Genomic DNA, 17,883 nt, shown 5'->3' on the forward strand with positions numbered 1-17,883 from the left:
CTCCTGAATAAACTACTCTTTGATATCTCTCCATCAACCACCCACCTATCCATCTCACCAACCCTATATCCATTTCCATATGTTGTAGTTTACAGATTAGAATTCCATGTGGTATCCTGTCAAACGCTTTTGCCAGGTTCAGCAGTATCACTGTAAACCCATTTCCCTTATCCAGTTCTGCCGTCACCTTGTTATAAAACTTGAGCAAGTTACTGAGGCATGATCTACCCTTCACAAAGCCATGCTGTCCCCTGTACAGTATCTCATTTTCATCAATCCATTCCTGTATTTTTCCCTTGACTACTTTCTCCAAGACCTTGACAACGACTCCTGATATGCTGATCAGTCAGTAATTTGCCACCATAGTCTTGGATCCTCCTTTATGCAGTGAAACTATTTTCCCCTCTTTCCACGCCTTCGGGACTAAACCAGACCTGAGACTCAGATTAAACAACATGGTCAAGGGCACTGATAATTCCTTAGCTGCTTCACGCAAGACCTGTGCCGGTATACCATCCAATCCCATAGATGTATTCACATTAAGGTTCTGTAATAGACTAGTCACCTCCACTTCATTCATCACAATTCCCGTATAAACGAATGGTTCCTTCATTTTTTCAATGTCACCACCTGGATGATATACTTTTGCAAAGTGCGCGCTCAGTAACTCCACTATATTGACTGGTTCAGTGACCACCTTGCCATCGTCATTCCTTAAAATCATTTTGCCATGTACAGTTTTTTTCTTGCTTGCAGCATATTGAAAGAACTGTTTGGGATTTTCTTTTGCTTGCATAGCTAGTTTCCTTTCATAATCGCTTTTGCTGTTTTTACCACACTCGTTACCCTTTTGGCCTGCACTTTATACCGTTAGTGTGCCTGCAGGTCACCCCTTTCTTTAAATTCCCTCCACAGTTGTTTCTTTTTTTGCAGCTCAAGTTTAATGATGTTATTCATCCATTTAATCCCTACTTGTTTTACTATTCGGACCCTAGGTATACAATCAGCCATAACCTCCTGTAAATGCTCCTTGACCACTTCCCATGCTCTATCGACGTCCAGCCCTTGCAGTTGTACATGCCATGGCACTGATCCAAGCAATCTCCTAAGCTTGTCAAACTTGCCAGCACGGTAATTCCACATATACCCTGTCTTAATCAGAAATTCCACACCTTTAGCCACCTCCCAGGTCAAGACCTTATGATCACTCTCACCAGTAGGTGGCAACATGGTCATATTCATTACAGTCAAATTGTGAGATGCTATTACCAGGTCAAGCACTCTCACACCCCTAGTATTTTCAATTACATGCTGTCTCAGATAGTTATCCCTTAATAATTGAATAAAATCCATTTCCTTCCTCACATGTGTCCTCTCCTCCTTCCAATCAATGTTACCATAGTTGAAATCCCCCATAATAATTACCCTCCTTCCACTCATTTCATCAATTTGTTTATGCATACTATCTCCACCATCTATTCCATCATCTGGTCTATAGCAGCACCCAACTGTATATTTTATTCTGCCAGTCTCAGTCTCACACCAAATAGCCTCAAATGAGTTCCTTTCACTATCCTGCAATACAACTTCAATTCTCCTTGGCTGCAGTTCATCAGCTATCATCAATAACACACCTCCCCCCATTTTATTCTCTCTGTCCCTCCTAAATACATCATAACCTACACATTCTATCCCACTAACTATATCATCTTCCGTCAGCCATGTTTCACTAATGCCAATAACCTGTGGCCAGGAAGAGCCAATCAAGGCCAAAATTTCTTCCTTCTTGTTCCTAATACTCCTGGCATTAGTATACTGAAATGTAGTGATCCCTTTGTCCCACCCCTATCTTGATGCGTTATTCTAAATGTCCCATTCCCATTTTTTGTCCTTAGTGCTGGCTCGGGTACATTATATACATTTTTACACTCAACTGTCTCACTGAAGTTTGCAACCCCCCCCCTCCTTGGTAGTTCTAGTTTCCCTGGTTCTGCACATCCATTTTCACTTCATTCAGCAACACTTTTTCCAGTCTCTGCACACCAAGTCCATTCAAATGCAGGCCATCCATCTTGTATAAGTCTTTTCGCCCATCAAACTCATTCCACACGTCCATGAATTCCACACCACACCGTCTACATAACCTGCGCATAATGTCATTTGCGATTATGGCCCTTCTTCTAAACTCCTCTCTGTCATACCGTGGCAACAGACTCACCATTTTAACTCTGTCACTCTTTTCTTTCACTACCTTTAACAATACTTTCAAGTCCTCTCTCATAAAAAATTTATCACTTTTCAATTCATTCATACCCGCCACAATTATTAATTCTTTCACCCTCTGTTTTTGCACTCTAATACTCTCACTTAAATCCTTAAATTTTGCACCCAGTAAGTACGATTTAGTTACACTCCCATCTATCACTCCTCTTAATAATGAGTTGCCATACAACACTCTTTCCTTCATTTCAGAAACTCTCCCACTCTTATGCTGTTTATTTACGTTAGCCGAATCACTCTGGAAAGAGTTTTGCAGGTGCTCTAATTGCCACTGCGCATTTTGTATCACTGTGCGCAACCTGGCAATCTCACTTCCTACAAATAATTCCTCATTTTTTTTATCATTCAAACCATTTTCTCTTTCTGTATAGTTGCTCTCACTCTTTCTTAGATCAGCGCTCTCATTGCCATCTTGTACATTGCAATTCCCTATCAAGCCACTATTTTCACTCTCATTCTGGCTTTCTTTAACTGTCTCACAACCTGACACATACTTCAACTCTTTACTTTGTTTACACTTTCTGCACATTCTCCCACCACTGTCACTTTCAATCCAAACTCCAGCCTCATTCGGGAATGCATACATTCCACACACATCACATTGGACAAATTCTCTCACATTATAGTTTTTGAACAATGGTGGAGTCGTATTTTTGGATGCCATTATCTTACGTCACATTACCGCCATATTCAAATCTATGAAACGTATTGTTAAATACTGAATTAAGTTACGGAATTCACACCAAAATCACACAGACACAACAAGCTACCAAAATTAGACAATATTACGTTATGATTTTAACCTATATTCTAATTTTCATTCAAAATTATACTTAGCTTTTGGGAGCTCCCTGAAAATACGACCGACCGTCTGGTGCTCTAGCGGCCTTTTTTCGTTTTTTTATTCTTTCATTTTTCCAATGAAGTTTAATATACAGCAGTATACAGTGTTGTACTTTTCTTGTTATCACACACACATCAGGGATCCCCAGCCTGTGGCCTCCAGAGCATTTAGATGTGGCCCTTGGTCTCCCAGAAAGTCTACCTTTCAAATTTTTATATATATTTAACAGTGTCAACTTTTAGTAACCATATGCAAATAAATGATCACTAAAAGCACCTGTGTTATATTTCTGTGGCTACAGACAGTGATTGTTGGTCGCTGATGTCATTTAAAGGAAACACATGGTGGCATCTCAGTATCAGTTTTCACTCAATGGAGATTGGAGGAGATAAAGAACTGAGAAACAATGGATTTTGAGACATGTTGAGACCTGCTAAATGAAGCAGAGCATAAGCATGAATTCTTCTGCATTAGTAGTATCCTATTCTCGCTGCTTTCAATCAGTACCCATTGAATCATATGTCAGATAAGTTTTGCAAAATGTTAGTTCTTCTCTTGTGTCTAGGTATGGATGATTTGTTTGTTACTTTTGTCAGTTAATTTTGACTATAATCAATGTTACTGAAGTGTATTCAGTGATAGTGATTATAAACTGGTAATCAGAGTTCAATATTTTAAGTATCTCAAATGAGATAACTCAGTAAATAATAGATGTCTATAATATCTCAGGCTTTAAGAAATTATTGGTCAGTATATTCAGCACTACCCGAGACTACATCATCAAATTCCTGATATATACCCTCAAGGGGTTTACAGGATATGATAGTACTACATGAAAAATTTACATCATTACTAACTTCTCCTATCTACAATTTTCTTCCAAATCAGATTGTTAAATGTCAAGACTCCAATATTATCAGGTCTTATTTCTGTCTTCTAAGGCACTTTTTACTGTATCAATCCACCTATATCTTGGTCTTCCTCTGGGTCCTTTTCCTGCCAATCTGGCAGAGAAAAGTTTTGCTCTTTCCTCTCCCATTCTGCTTAAGTGACCATACCACCTGAGATTAGCTCTGCTAATGCATTCCTGGATGCTGACAATATCAAGTCCTTTCCTAATATCCTCATTTTTAATATGATATTGCCATTGAATGCCATCTGTTCATTCCATTAATCTTTCTCAGGACTCTCGTATCTGCGGTCTCTAGTCTTTAGTAAAGTGTTTTACTTCTAACCCAGCTCTCAGATCAATAAGTTAAAGTTGGTTTAAACACTGTCTTGTATACAGCTAATTTCTCTCTTTATTGGTCAGTATATTCTGTATACCTGAGACATTTGTAAGTCTAAAAAGGTTTGCTGTGGCCTTGTTCTCCTTTTTTTGGTAGCACATATATTTGTGAATCACATTTTCAAAAATGCAAACAGTCAAATCAAAATGTAAAACAAGATTTTCAAATGATCATTTGCATAATATTTTAAGATTGCATGTCATGAACCTTGAAATAAATATTAACCTCTCTATCAGCCGTGGTGGATGAAATAGTGAGACCAATTGCACTTCTTATCCATGTTAATAAATGGGTGTTACAGAATCGTATCCAGATTTTGATGAAAGTCTATAGAAGATGACACCCCAACCAGCGTCATCTTCTATACAGATTCATGGCCGGTTGGGGTGTTAATGAGCTTTCTGATAATTTGCAGTCTCAACTCAAATATCGCATTAAATGTATGTATATCTTCTGATAAATAAATGTATGAAATTACGTTTTTTAATTTTATCTTTTAAGTAGGACAGATATATATTTTTTGCTTTGTATATCTATTGACTATCGTAATCTTTCAATGGATGTGATATATCCATTTCCCCTAAATTTTACTGCTTACAAGTACACTGTGCCTACCTCCATCTTCAGTGTTGAGGACATAATTTGACTAACTCACTCTAAAAAAAAAAAAAAAAAAAACTGAACAGATTTTGTCTACAGCCCACAGTCTTTCCGATAGTGAATGCAGTCCCCAGCAGGTGAAAGGCTGAAGATCACTGACATACACAATGGATGAGTCTTTTACAGGTTGGTTAAAGCATGTAGCATAGTACACAGTAACTGAATTTTTGACACAAAAATGTTGAGTGCTTTGAAATTCTCTGCCAATTGCAGGAGTTTTATCATGTAGTAACGTGGATGCAAGTACTATATGTTGGGAGTGCAGTGCTTAGCTTCACAGAATTGCAACTCTCGACAAAAGTTATCTCTCATTATGGTCGTGGAATATCACTGCTTGCCTCAAAGAGAGCCAAAAACTTCAAACTTTGACATTCTTAACTGCATGATAAAAGACAGCAGTGAATTCACAAAGCTGTGTTAACACTGAGAATATTGAAACAGTGAATTAATCATGCTTATGCTAAGGAACAGTCATGACAAAAAAAAAAAAATCTACACACATGTTTGTTCACTTCAATGACCATCAAAAAAAATTGGATTTAAAGATGTGAAACATCCTCCTTACAGCATGAACTCAACTCTTCAGACTTTTGGTTATTTCTTAAAGTGAAAGCATATCTCAAAGACATCCATTTTTGAATGAAAATGAGGAAAATGAAATAATCTGAAGATTTTTACTATTACTGCTTTGAAAAATGTTTTCTGCAGGAAAAAATGTATTGAAAAGGAGTGAGATTAGGTAGTTAAATAGTTTGAATTTCTAATTTATTTTCATACATTACCTTTTATTTATTTCACTAACATGTCTCTTTACTGGGGAGCTGTCATAATGGAGACATTACTTTCAGAACATCGCTCACATTTTCATCTCTTGGGGGTGTAGAGCTATAATTTCTCTACTTGTATCTCCCTAATAGCATTGTCATCCTCCATACTTCAAGCAGTGTACTTTCTAAATTGTAGGTCCTTGTCCACTATCATCCAAATGTCTTAACTTCCCTTGCCTTCAATATGTCCTAATTATATTCACTACATCTCATTCTTGCTTTCTAAAATTCCAAACCCTATACCATATATATATATATATATATATATATATATATATATATATATATATATATATATATATAACTAGAAATGTTCTTAATTTATGAATATCAGAAGTTCCTTCTAATGTTTTTAACCATTTTTTTTTAAAGATGTTATGGCTGTTGCATCATTAAAGAAAGTAATCAAGTAACTTTGTTTCAGTACTTTGAACATGTTGAAGAAATTGAGTGGGCTATTGAAGTATGCAAGGCAACATCTTTACCAGTGGCTGCTACTATGTGCATAGGACCTGAAGGTGACTTACATGGCACTACAACAGGACAATGTGCTGTAAGAATGGCCAAAGCCGGTAAGTGTGTTTGAAAGTGCCATATGAGGGTTATATGACAGTGCTATATACACTTATGAGGGTTGTTTGAAAAGTTCGGTGAAAAAAATAAGTTACACATTGTTTTGGAAAAAATCGCCTTTATTTCTCAACATAGTCTCCATCAAGGTCTACACATTTGGTCCAGCGAGTTTCCAATTTTTTCATCCCATCTAAAAAGTAGGATTTGTCAAGAAGAAAATTTTTTCCCACCAAGCCAAATTTTTAAGTTTGGGAACAAGAAATCACATGGGGGTCAAGTCCAGATAATACGGTGGATGTAGAACCAATTCGAACCTCAATTCGTGCAATTTTGCCATTGCGATGGCTGATGTGTGGGAGACGGTGCATTGTCTTGATGAAAGAGCATTTTTTTTGTGCACCAATCTTGGCCATTTTTTCTCAGTACTTCTTTTAAACGCATAATCTTCAATGGAATTATGACCACGTTTAAACTCATTTATCCAACAATGATGCATAATAGACTCCTGTTATTGTCTTACCCTTTTCCAAATAGTCTATCATGATAATTTATTGGGAATCCCAAAAAACAGTGGCCATCACCTTCCCAGCTAACAAAACAGTCTTTGCCTTTTTTGGCTCTTTCACCGGGTATTGTCCGCTGTTTTGACTGCTGCTTGGCCTCACCTGAGTCCAAGCAGCAGTCAAAACAGTAGTAGTGGATCCAAGTTTGTCTACAGTCATGAATTGATGCAAAAAATCCTGCAAATTGCTATTAAACATAGCATAATGCTGCATTTAAATGTCTTTTTGCTTGCATTTTTGATCGACAGACAACAATCACAGCACCCATCGTGCACACAGCTTTTTCATGTGCAATTTTTCGTGCAGGATATTATACACCCATTCAGTTGAGATGCTTGCAATCTCATGCACTTTCACTTGGCGGTCTTCCATAACGATAATGTGGATTTTGTCAATTATTTCTTTCATAGTAATCTCAGTTGGGCATCAGAGTATGCTTCATCTTCGATGGAATTATGACCACGTTTAAACTCATTTATCCAAAAAAATAGTCTTTAATGCTGGTGCAGAGTCTCCATGAACTACATCAAGCTTGGCTTTGATCTGCATAGCTGTCCACTTCATATAAAAGTGTTTTATCACTGCACAAAACTTGTTTTTCTCTAATTTTCTGAAAAATGCAAACATGGTCATTTTAAATGTTTGCTAAACGAGAACTACGTGTTACATGCAGTTAAAATTTTTCCATGGTTCATGAAAAAGATGATACATGCTTGACACTGGTATGCATGAACGAATTGTGTCGCTGCCTATTGGAAATTTACCAAACTTTTCAAATAACCTGTTGAAAGTATAAAAAATTTATTATTTTCAAACAACCCTCATAATATTTTCTTCAGTATAGACTGAAGTGGTTAGAAATACAGTAAACACAAAATGGCAAATATATAAATACTTTTGAATTATGTCAGGGATAGATCTAGTGGAGGGGGACAAACTTGATCATTTTCCCAGGCAGCAAAAACGAAAATATCAAAATTGTGTGCCAAATATGGGAGGTAAAATGGTATTGATAATTGCACTGCACTCATTGTAAGATGAATTACAGCTGTTCTTTAAGTTTAGTTATTTGCTCTGGCCAAATACAAACTCAAAAGTTGGCTTTTGAACACCTTGAGGGTATATATTAGGAAATTGAAGTTGGGCTTTTTCTTTCACCTGATGTACCCTAAGCTTTTTTATCCAAATAACTTATGCAAGAAAAAACAGAAGTTCAAACAACATTTGTTATAAGATAAAATGTACATTGCTGAGTGGTTAGTGTATCTGCTCTACAATCAACAAGCTGTAGGTTCAAATCCTGCCACTGGTACATGGATGTTTGTGAATGTCTAGTGCACTGTGCAGTTCATTGAAGACCTGAAGTGGCTTGAAAAATTTCCATGTTTGGTCTCTATATAGGCTTTCTGGACTATGTAAATAAAATTAATTAAAAAAAATAAGAAAATTCTTAGCTAATCCACAGTACTAACGTTACTATAGGTTTACAAAAACCTTTTGTTGGTGGGAGCAACACTAAAAATCCAGGATATTTTGGAAATTTCTGGAAGTGAGATGTGCGTGTGGGTAATATGGTCATCTAGAAGTTTTGCTTTTGTTTTATTCGATAATAGAACCTTTGTAAATATTTGGGAGGTTAACTGAATGGCATAAATGTAGGCATTCATTCATGCAATCCCATATCCAAGTCTTTATAAAAAAAAAAAAAAAAAAGGAAGTGTTTATAGCTAAATTTGGTAAGTTTTTTTTGCATTTAAAAAAAAAGTAATTTCCTGGCGAAACTGATTGCAAAGGGTAAGTTATTAATCTATACCATTTTGACAGATACTATATTAGGCTCTGTCACCAATTTCTTGGTAAAAGTTAGATGGTGCAAAAAATATTTTTGAGACCTAAATGCAGTCTGTTTCTGTCAAAAGCAAAATCCACTTGCATTCAGCAGTATAAAAGAGTTAAGTGCTTTCCATCTTCTGCAGCAGAGCCATAAAAATGACTCGTAGTAGTATTCATTCCCAAGTTTTTGCATTGTACTGGAATTTACACAACCTTGCCAACATCTGTAAGCTGCTAGCAAAGCTTCAGTAAAAAACTAATCAGAAATTATTTTCAGCTTAAGATGGGTCAGAAATGTTCACCAAACCTAGCAATTCTTTCATTGAAAATGAAATAGTACATAAAATAAACTATAGTCAAATCATGGATTCATTTGCTGAGCAGCCCACAAAGTGAAATTTTGAAGAGACTTCTTTATATATTTTTGCTAATTTTTATTTCTGTCAACATATTTATTTATTAACATATTTTTATTTTTCTTTGCCTAAAGTATAAAACATTTGTACTTGAGAAATAGTTTAAAAAACTGCAAAATGTGCATAAGCAAATGTACAATATCACATTAACTACCCATAAATTGGCCTTACATAAAGTAAAAGGGAAAAACAATTTTTTTTCCCCAAAATTTTCATATTTATTATTATTATTATTAAACAAGACCTCATGGAGTCAAAGACTATCTAGGAGGTCCTTTTATCTTACACACACATCTCATCATACCGTGTCTTAAACACATTCAAACTACTTGCAGACACCACGCTCTCAGGCAAGGCATTCCAATCACTCACAACTCTGCACGAAAAAAACCTGCCTCTCACTCCCTTACTCACACCCTCCTTATATAGTTTCCAGGGATGACCTCTGGTTCTCCCCTGATCTCCCACTATTCTCTGTAGAACTTCTCTACCATTGATCCTATAACAACCCCTTACCAACTTGTAGGTCTCTATCATATCTCCCCTCTTCCTTCTCCCCACGAGACTCTGCAAATTACATCTTTTCAATCTTACCTCATACTCAACATTCCAGAGGTTAGAAACTACCTTAGTCAGTCGCCTTTGGACCCTTTCCAACATCTCTTCATCCTTCTGAAAACCCGGTGACCAAATCTGCGCACAATAGTCCAAGTGTGGCCTAATCAAAGCCTTATACATTGGAACAAGCATCTCCCTACTTCTACATGTCAGTGTCCTCCGCATCATTCCCAGAAGTCTTTGTGTTGTCTTCACAATTTTGGCGATGTGTCCCCTAAATTTTAGATCCTTATCCACTATCACCCCCAGATCTCTTATTTCCTCTACTTCCAACAATATATTCTCACCAAGCATAAATTCTGCATCCCATCTTTCCAAATTTTAAAACCTTACATTTTGCAACCTTGAACTCACATCCCCATTTGCTTGCCCAATCACTCAATTTATTCAAGTCTTCTTGCAAGGCCACAACATCTTCACTACTCTTTATGGTTCGTCCCAACTTTGCATCATCTGCAAACAACTGAATATCTCCATCCAAATCTTCACCAATATCATTAATATCTAAGTTAAATAGTAATGGCCCTAAAACAGACCCCTGAGGCACTCCACTAGTGACTTTCCTTTTCCTGGATATTGCACCCCCATACACAACTTGTTGATACCTATCAGATAGCCAGTCTCCAATCCAATGCACTAATCTAATATCCAACCCCATCTGCTCTAGTTTGACTGTCAACTTATCATGAGGTACTCTATCAAAAGCTTTTGCGAAATCCAAGTATATTACTGTGTATCCTTCTCCTCTGTCCAAGGAAGCAGTCACTTTATTGTAATAAGTAAGTAGATTACTAAAACACGACCTCCCTTTAGCAAATCCATGCTGTCCATCAAAGATTATACCATTGTTGTCAACCCAACTCTGGATCCTAGTTCTCACAAGCTTCTCCAACAACTTAACCACAACACCTGACACACAAATAGGCCTATAGTTTGATGCTTGAGTTCGATCACCTCCTTTATGAAGTGGCACAATCTTGCCCTCCTTCCACTCTTTAGGAACTTGACCAAGTGCAAGACTCGTATTAAAAAAATATGTCAAGGCAGGTGTCAACTCTCTGGCACACTCCTTCAGAATACGTGGTGATATATTATCAAGTCCCACAGCCTTATTTACATCTAGTTTACTCAACTCCCCAAACACCTCTTGCTCACTTACAGTCAGTCTCTCCTCCCCATCATCAACTGCTCTTAATCTCTCCATGAAGTCACATTCACAAGATTGAAAGATCTTTATGAATTGCTCATTAAGTATCTCCACAACACATTCTGCAACAGCTGTCTTTATACCATTTCTTCCAATCAATGTCATCCTTCCATAATCATTCTTTCTTTTGCTGGCTACATATCGAAAGAACTCCCTAGGATTCTTTTTGGCTTCATTAGCTAACTGCTGTTCATACCTCTCTTTAGCTACTCTCACCTACCAAGTCACCCTCCTTGCCTGGTCTTTGTAGACCTCATGAAATTGGTTACTTCCACTTCTCTTATGCTGTCTCCACAATGCCTTTTTTTCTGTATTGCATGCTTAATCTCTTTATTCATCCATCTCACACCTACCTTATTTAACCTTCTCACCCATGGTATACATTTAGACATTGCATCTACTAAATAGTTTTTGAAAATCCCCCAAGCTGCATTGATCTCTTTTCCAGCTAACTCCTCATTCCATGCTACATCTGCAAGCTGTCTCCTGAGCTCTTCATAATCACCCCCCTTGTAGTTCCACATATACCCTTTTTTCACAGGGGTCCTTGCACTGCTGGCAACCACCCAGGTAATCACCTCATGGTCACTTTCACCAATTGGTGGATGATTTGACACCTCATTTATAATTACATCCTCCGATGAGATGACCAAATCCAAGACCCTTAATCCTCGTGTGCCCTCTGTTACATACTGTCTGAGGTAGTTATCCCTCAAAAACTCAAGAAACTCATTTTCTTTACTTCCAGTCGCTATCTCTTCATTCCAGTCTATATTGCCATAATTAAAATCACCCATAATGATCACCCTTTTCTTATTTGCTTGGCTTATTTGACTATACATTTCACTATCACCACCATCCACATTACCAGGTCTATAACAACATCCCACCAAGTATTTGATTCTATTCACCTCTATCTCACACCATACTGCCTCAAAACCACTGGCCCTATTTCCCTCTTGCATCTCTACCTTGTATGGACATAACTCTTTCTCTATCATCAATAGCACTCCCCCTCCCTTTTTATCCCTTCTATCCTCACGAAACACATCATACCTTTCCATCTCTATTCCTGTCAGGATGTCGTCCTCATCTAACCATGTCTCACTTATTCCAACAATCTCTGGGTACACAGACACAATTAGTGCAACCATTTCATCCGCCTTGTTTCTTATGCTTCTAGCATTGGTATACAAACACAACAACTCATTTCTGGATCTACAGCTAGTTCCACTGATATCATTCACTCGATGTGCTCTCTCCATGCTGGACTGGGGCCATTTCTCTTTCTGCCTCTTCATTTTAGAACCCTTTGCAACAACATCTGTTTCCTCTTGATCCCTGGTCATCCCATTATTTTCCTGCCTACACATGCTCTCACCTCCTCTTGGAGCATCCACCTTTCTCACGCTGTGTATCCCTGTCCACCCTGGGCCTCCCCGTTTCCCTGCTCCTCTTGCACACCCATTCTCTCATTTTCTATACTCATACCACTCACCTCTCCATTCATTTCCACTTCTTCAATCTCTCCTGTCTTACTCTCCTGCTCTTCCACATCACTCCCCTCTCGATCTGATTCATTTTCTCTATTCACTTCTCTACCTTCCAGCAGCAGTCTCTCCAAGCGACTCACACCATAACCACTCAAATGCAGTCCATCGCTCCCATACAGCTCACTTCGTCCCTCCATTCCATACATTAACAAACTGTACTCCCATCTCCTCACACATTTCAGCCAGAATACCATTCATAATCCTTGCTCTCCGCCTCATTTCACCACAATCATACCTAGGCAACACACTGACCACCCTTCCTGTCACACTATTCTCTTTTATCTTTCCAAGCAGTCTCTTGACATTCATTTTGACATGCTCTTTGTTCTCTCTCAAATCATTTGTACCAATTAATACAATTAACTCTTTTGCTCGCTCCTGCCTCATATCCAATGCCTCAATCACTCTACTTATTTTACCGCCTGGAAAACATACCTTGTGCATTTTATCCTCTAGCACACCTTTAATAATGGAGTCGCCATACAACGCCACTCGCTCATCTTTCGTTAACTCTTTCATGCCATCATGATTTATTTTAATAGTTTTGACCTGAATTCTCTTAATTTCATTCCGCATCCATTTCATTTCTTGCCTCATCCAATCTAATTCACTTTCCGAACCTCGCGACACATTCTCTCTATCATTAAATCTTTCTAACTTTCTAACTCTCGACCCCCTCTTCTCACATTCCCTCTCATTCATCCTTCTTTGTTTCCGTACTTTCGGTCCAACATACGTCCAACTTTCACTATCATTCTTCTCACTTTCATTCTCATTTATCTTTCTTTGTTTCCGTACTTTCGGACTAACATGCGTCCAACTTTCGCTATCATTCTTCTCACTTTTACTGTCATTCATCTTTCTTTGTTTCAGTACTTTCGGTCCAACATGCATCGAACTTTCGCCATCGTTTATTCTTTCGATTTTTTTTTACTTGCGATTTCTGCATTACGCAAGTTCTACTTTCATTCGTTCTCTCAATTTCGTTTCTTTCCACCTCATTTTCGTCCCTTTTAACATCCGTTATGGTTGTCAAATCGCTCTTTTTCTTTTTTCCTGATTTTTTAACATTTTTTCGCTTCTCTTGCTCACCATCCTTTTCTTTCAAACGTGCAATCGCGACACAATCGGTACTAGCACTTTCTGTCATCAATTTCATATTCGCATTCATTAGTTCTTCGTTCGGGCCACACTTCGCACACACCCTTCTTCCATCCGCACTAAACATCCACAAATCATTTATGTAATTGAAGGAATACATATAACAGACCTCACACTTAACGAAACGACTGAAATCTACATTCAAATCATGGAATGACAATGCCGCCGCCATTTTTTTTTTTTTTTCTCTCTGCCGGTTACTAGGTCTAATAATAACGATTTCGTAATTTAGTTTAGACAAGAAAAAAAACCCACACTAATAATACCGGTAGCGTACAACGTTTACAGCCGCTCTTACTCAAACAATTACGCATATATACTTAATTATTCCTAGTAAAAACTTATTTGAATCAGGAGCTCTTCAAAACACGTCCGCAGCACTTGGCCCACTAGCGCCCCCTCCTTAATCATTAAATTTCTGCTATGTACTCTCAAAAGTGGGGGGGGGGTATAAGATACTGTAATAGCTGTGCACTGTACTACAATGTATTCCAGTAAATTAGACCACTTCGTTATCTGGTCCAATTAAGTGGCTGCCCAAATTACGTGAAGTTGCACATAGTTTAAAATGTGTAGGTATATAAGATACCAAAATAAGAGTTCTGACAAGTTTATCTTTATTGAGTAGTAAAATTATACTTACAAATAAACAACTGATTTTAAAGTAAAATTTGCTATAAAATAATTTTATTTTTATACATATTAGACATGCATGCAGTCAGTGGTGTAGCTAGGGGGTGCAGAGGGGCGGTCCATCCTGGGCGGCACTTTGAACCTTTTTGAACTTTTGCAGTTAATTCTAAAATAGAGTCTCAAGAACTCATTTCCAAATATTGTAATACTACTATAAATTTTCCTCACAATTGCTGCAAGTGTTGCTAGTTGTGAGAGGAGTTTTTCTAAATAAAATTTGATTAAGAATTACCTACATTACTATGAAATAGACTTCGCCAATGTCATTGACGATTTTGCTAACAGAAAAGCAAGAAAAATAACATTTTAGGATGTTGAAATTAAAGTTTTACTTCAAAAATAAACATAGTATTTTAATTTATTTCCTTTATACGTCATTTTGACTTTTTATAGTATTTTTGGTGTGTATTGAGAGGGGTGGCAAACCGGGCAGCAACAGCTCTAGCTATGCCACTGCATGCAGTTAATGAACATGTTCTAAGAACAGAATGTGCCTTCTTTTCTTCTTTTTTTTTCCTAGAAATAGATCAAGACTATTTTCTGCATTAAATTGATGCAGGAAATAGTATCAATCCAGCAATAAATTTTCCAATGTTCTCTGATATTTTGCTTCAATTCCTGTATAATTTCTTCCTCAATATCCTCATTTTAATTATAATATTAAACACTATTAACAATGGATTTAATTCTTCATAGCTGTATATTTCATGTCTAATGGGATGCTGTTTTGCTATTCTGATTTGATTGCTTAAAACACAGTGAACAAAACAATTTTGAATTGTTTTTGATTATTCCATGCCAGCTATCAGCTGTAATTTTACTATTGCTTGTAAACTATTAGTTTTTGTAGGTATTTTTTGTGGAAAAATTCCCATGTTATTCCTAAGTAAACATTATTTTTATGGCTATTTAGCTGATTTTTGTTTAGGAGTACCCCTTTTATAATGTCATTGGCTTTTTATTAAATTTTTAGAGCATTACTGATGTTTTAAAGAGAGATATAGGAAAAATAATTCAGACATATCTTTTGTAGGATTTTGCTGGTTGTCTTATCTGGCGTATGGCAATATACATTTATTCTGCTGTTGAAGTATGACTGAAAAGAAATGGGGGTTGGAAATATGGGGATAGAGAGATGTGGGAGACCTGGGTTTTTTAAGGGTGGGCAGAGAATTTTTTGGGAGGGAAGCAAAAGATAAATTTTTGGGGAAGGAGAAGGATATGATGGGATAAGATCAGGAGTGAGAGTAACAGGGTGTGAGCAGTTTTGGCGATGCACTGTCATAGAAACTAGGATGGTCCTACAAATTGCTTAGCTGCTGCAGGCATAGCTCTTGAGGTCATTGGTGCATGCAAGCCTCTTTACCATGTCAAGGTGGCGATACCATTAAAGAGGGATATCCTAGATGTCTGCAGTAATTACTTTGAAAAGCTGTTAAACAACACAAGTTGTGACTGAACCATACTAGAACATTTTCAAGAGGAATGAAATGAGGAGTATATATCAATACTCGAGGTAAAAAAATCCATCAAAAACTTAATGTGTGTGTGGAAAGGCAGCTGGAGTAAATAATATTTGACTAGAAATGCTTGTATGGAGGTGTAAGTTTTGCAGTGGCTACACTGCATAATTTAGAGGGCCTGGTCAGAAGGTTAAATTCAGATGATTTGGATTAGCTCATTAATAGTTTCCATCTATAAAAAAAAAAAATGGCCTCACCTACTCCCTATACAGGAACAAAAAGGCGTTAGCTGATTTTGATTTGAGATCTATAAAAATGGAATAAAGCTGAATGTGAGAATGAGAGGAATTTCTGTACTAAGTGTTCTAGGTAAGATTTATGCAAGAATAAGAGGATGAGAAAAATTGCAGAAGAGAAGCTTGGAGAAGAACAAGCTGGGTTCAGGCCAAGTAGAGGTTGTCAAGATCAGATTTTCCATTTGCAACAAATAGTTCAGAAATCATGAGAATATGACAAGGATCTCTACTTTAGTTTTGTAGATCTGGAAAAGGTATATGACAAGGTGCCCAGAGAAAAGCTTTTCAAAACATGCAATTATATGGGATAAATGGAACATTTATACAGATTGTAAATCAGCAGTTAGAATTGAAGGAAATACAAGATGGTTTGACAAGGTTGCACATAATCGCCATTCTTATTCATCATCTATATGGATCACATTATGAAAGAAAGTAGCATTAGATCTGATATTAGAATTGGCAGAAAAATAGGCAGAAACAATGAACACATCAACTTCACTTTGAATGGATAGCCTACAGAACAAGTAAAATATTTCAGCTATTTAGTTTTTAGTAAAGATGAAAAGTTAAATATGAAAATAGACAACAGAATAAGCAAAGCTGGTATGGTGGGTAGCCAGCTGAATAAATTTATATGGAGTAAGAAATTAGTCAAAACACACAACTTGCAGTATACAAGACAGTGCTCAAACCAGTTTTAAGTTATGAATCTGAGAGTTTGGTTAGAAATAAAGCACTTGATCAAATACTAGATACCACAAATATGAAAGTTTTTAGAAAAATTAGGGGCCTAAACAGATGCCATCAATGGCAGAATCATATTAAAAATGAAAACATTACAGAGGAACTTACACATTGTTTGCATTCAAGATGTGTGAGCACGGTAGTATTGTGTAAGGTGGTATGGCCACTTAAATAGATGAGTGAGGATAGGCTAGCAAAACAGGTATTTGATGTCAAGATGGCAGAAAAAAGACCCAGAGAAAGACTAAGGTCTAGGTGGATTGGTTGTCAGAAGTGCAAAATGTTAGATATAACAATATTGGAGTGCTGACAAGTAATAGACTAATTTAGAGAGGAAAATTGGGATAGGAGATTAATAATTATGTAAACTTAATCATGTCGTGCTGTCTTATTAGCCTGAACACTCCTTGAGGGTACACATCAGGAAATTGATGTTGATCAGAAAGGTGATAAGCATCATTTGAAGTCCAGGCAAGAAAGTTTATCAGTATGGTACAGAAGAGAAAACATACATAATCACTAGATATCACGTTTAGTACTTGTTGAGGATTCAAATATTTGAATAGTTTTTGCAGTGAATTTAACTTAATTACTGTTTTGAATTTCATAATTAAATTATGAAATTCAAAACAGTAATTAAGTTAAATTCTGAAATTAAGCTGTTAGTTGCAACATCAATTATTATGGGATCAACAAGAACTGAATGTATTTTAATGTACTGTTGTTAAGTTCCAAAGACATTAACATTTTTTTGTTGTAGTATGAAGGCATTATGTTAAAATTAAATATAATCTTAACGAAATCTTTTGTTTCTTATGTCAAAGGATTAAAACACTTCAACCTGAAGTTGATGGCTGAAT

The 17,883-nt window shown here is 36.8% G+C and overlaps 1 protein-coding gene across 1 annotated transcript in view; it reads left to right on the top strand.

Annotated features, from left to right (window-relative positions):
- The window catches only part of LOC150098230 (betaine--homocysteine S-methyltransferase 1-like), an 88,396-nt gene that overhangs the window by 51,760 nt on the left and 18,753 nt on the right, over nt 1-17,883 (top strand). Inside the window, exon 5 of the mRNA XM_090405927.1 lies at nt 6,325-6,472. Coding sequence (XP_090262053.1) covers nt 6,325-6,472 — 148 coding nt within the window. The remainder of the gene's footprint in view (nt 1-6,324; nt 6,473-17,883) is intronic.

The sequence above is a fragment of the Typopeltis vanoorti genome, chromosome 16 (genome assembly GCF_054136105.1).
Source record: "Typopeltis vanoorti isolate ZY-2024b chromosome 16, IOZ_Tvanoo_1.0, whole genome shotgun sequence".
NCBI lineage: Eukaryota > Metazoa > Arthropoda > Arachnida > Uropygi > Thelyphonidae > Typopeltis > Typopeltis vanoorti.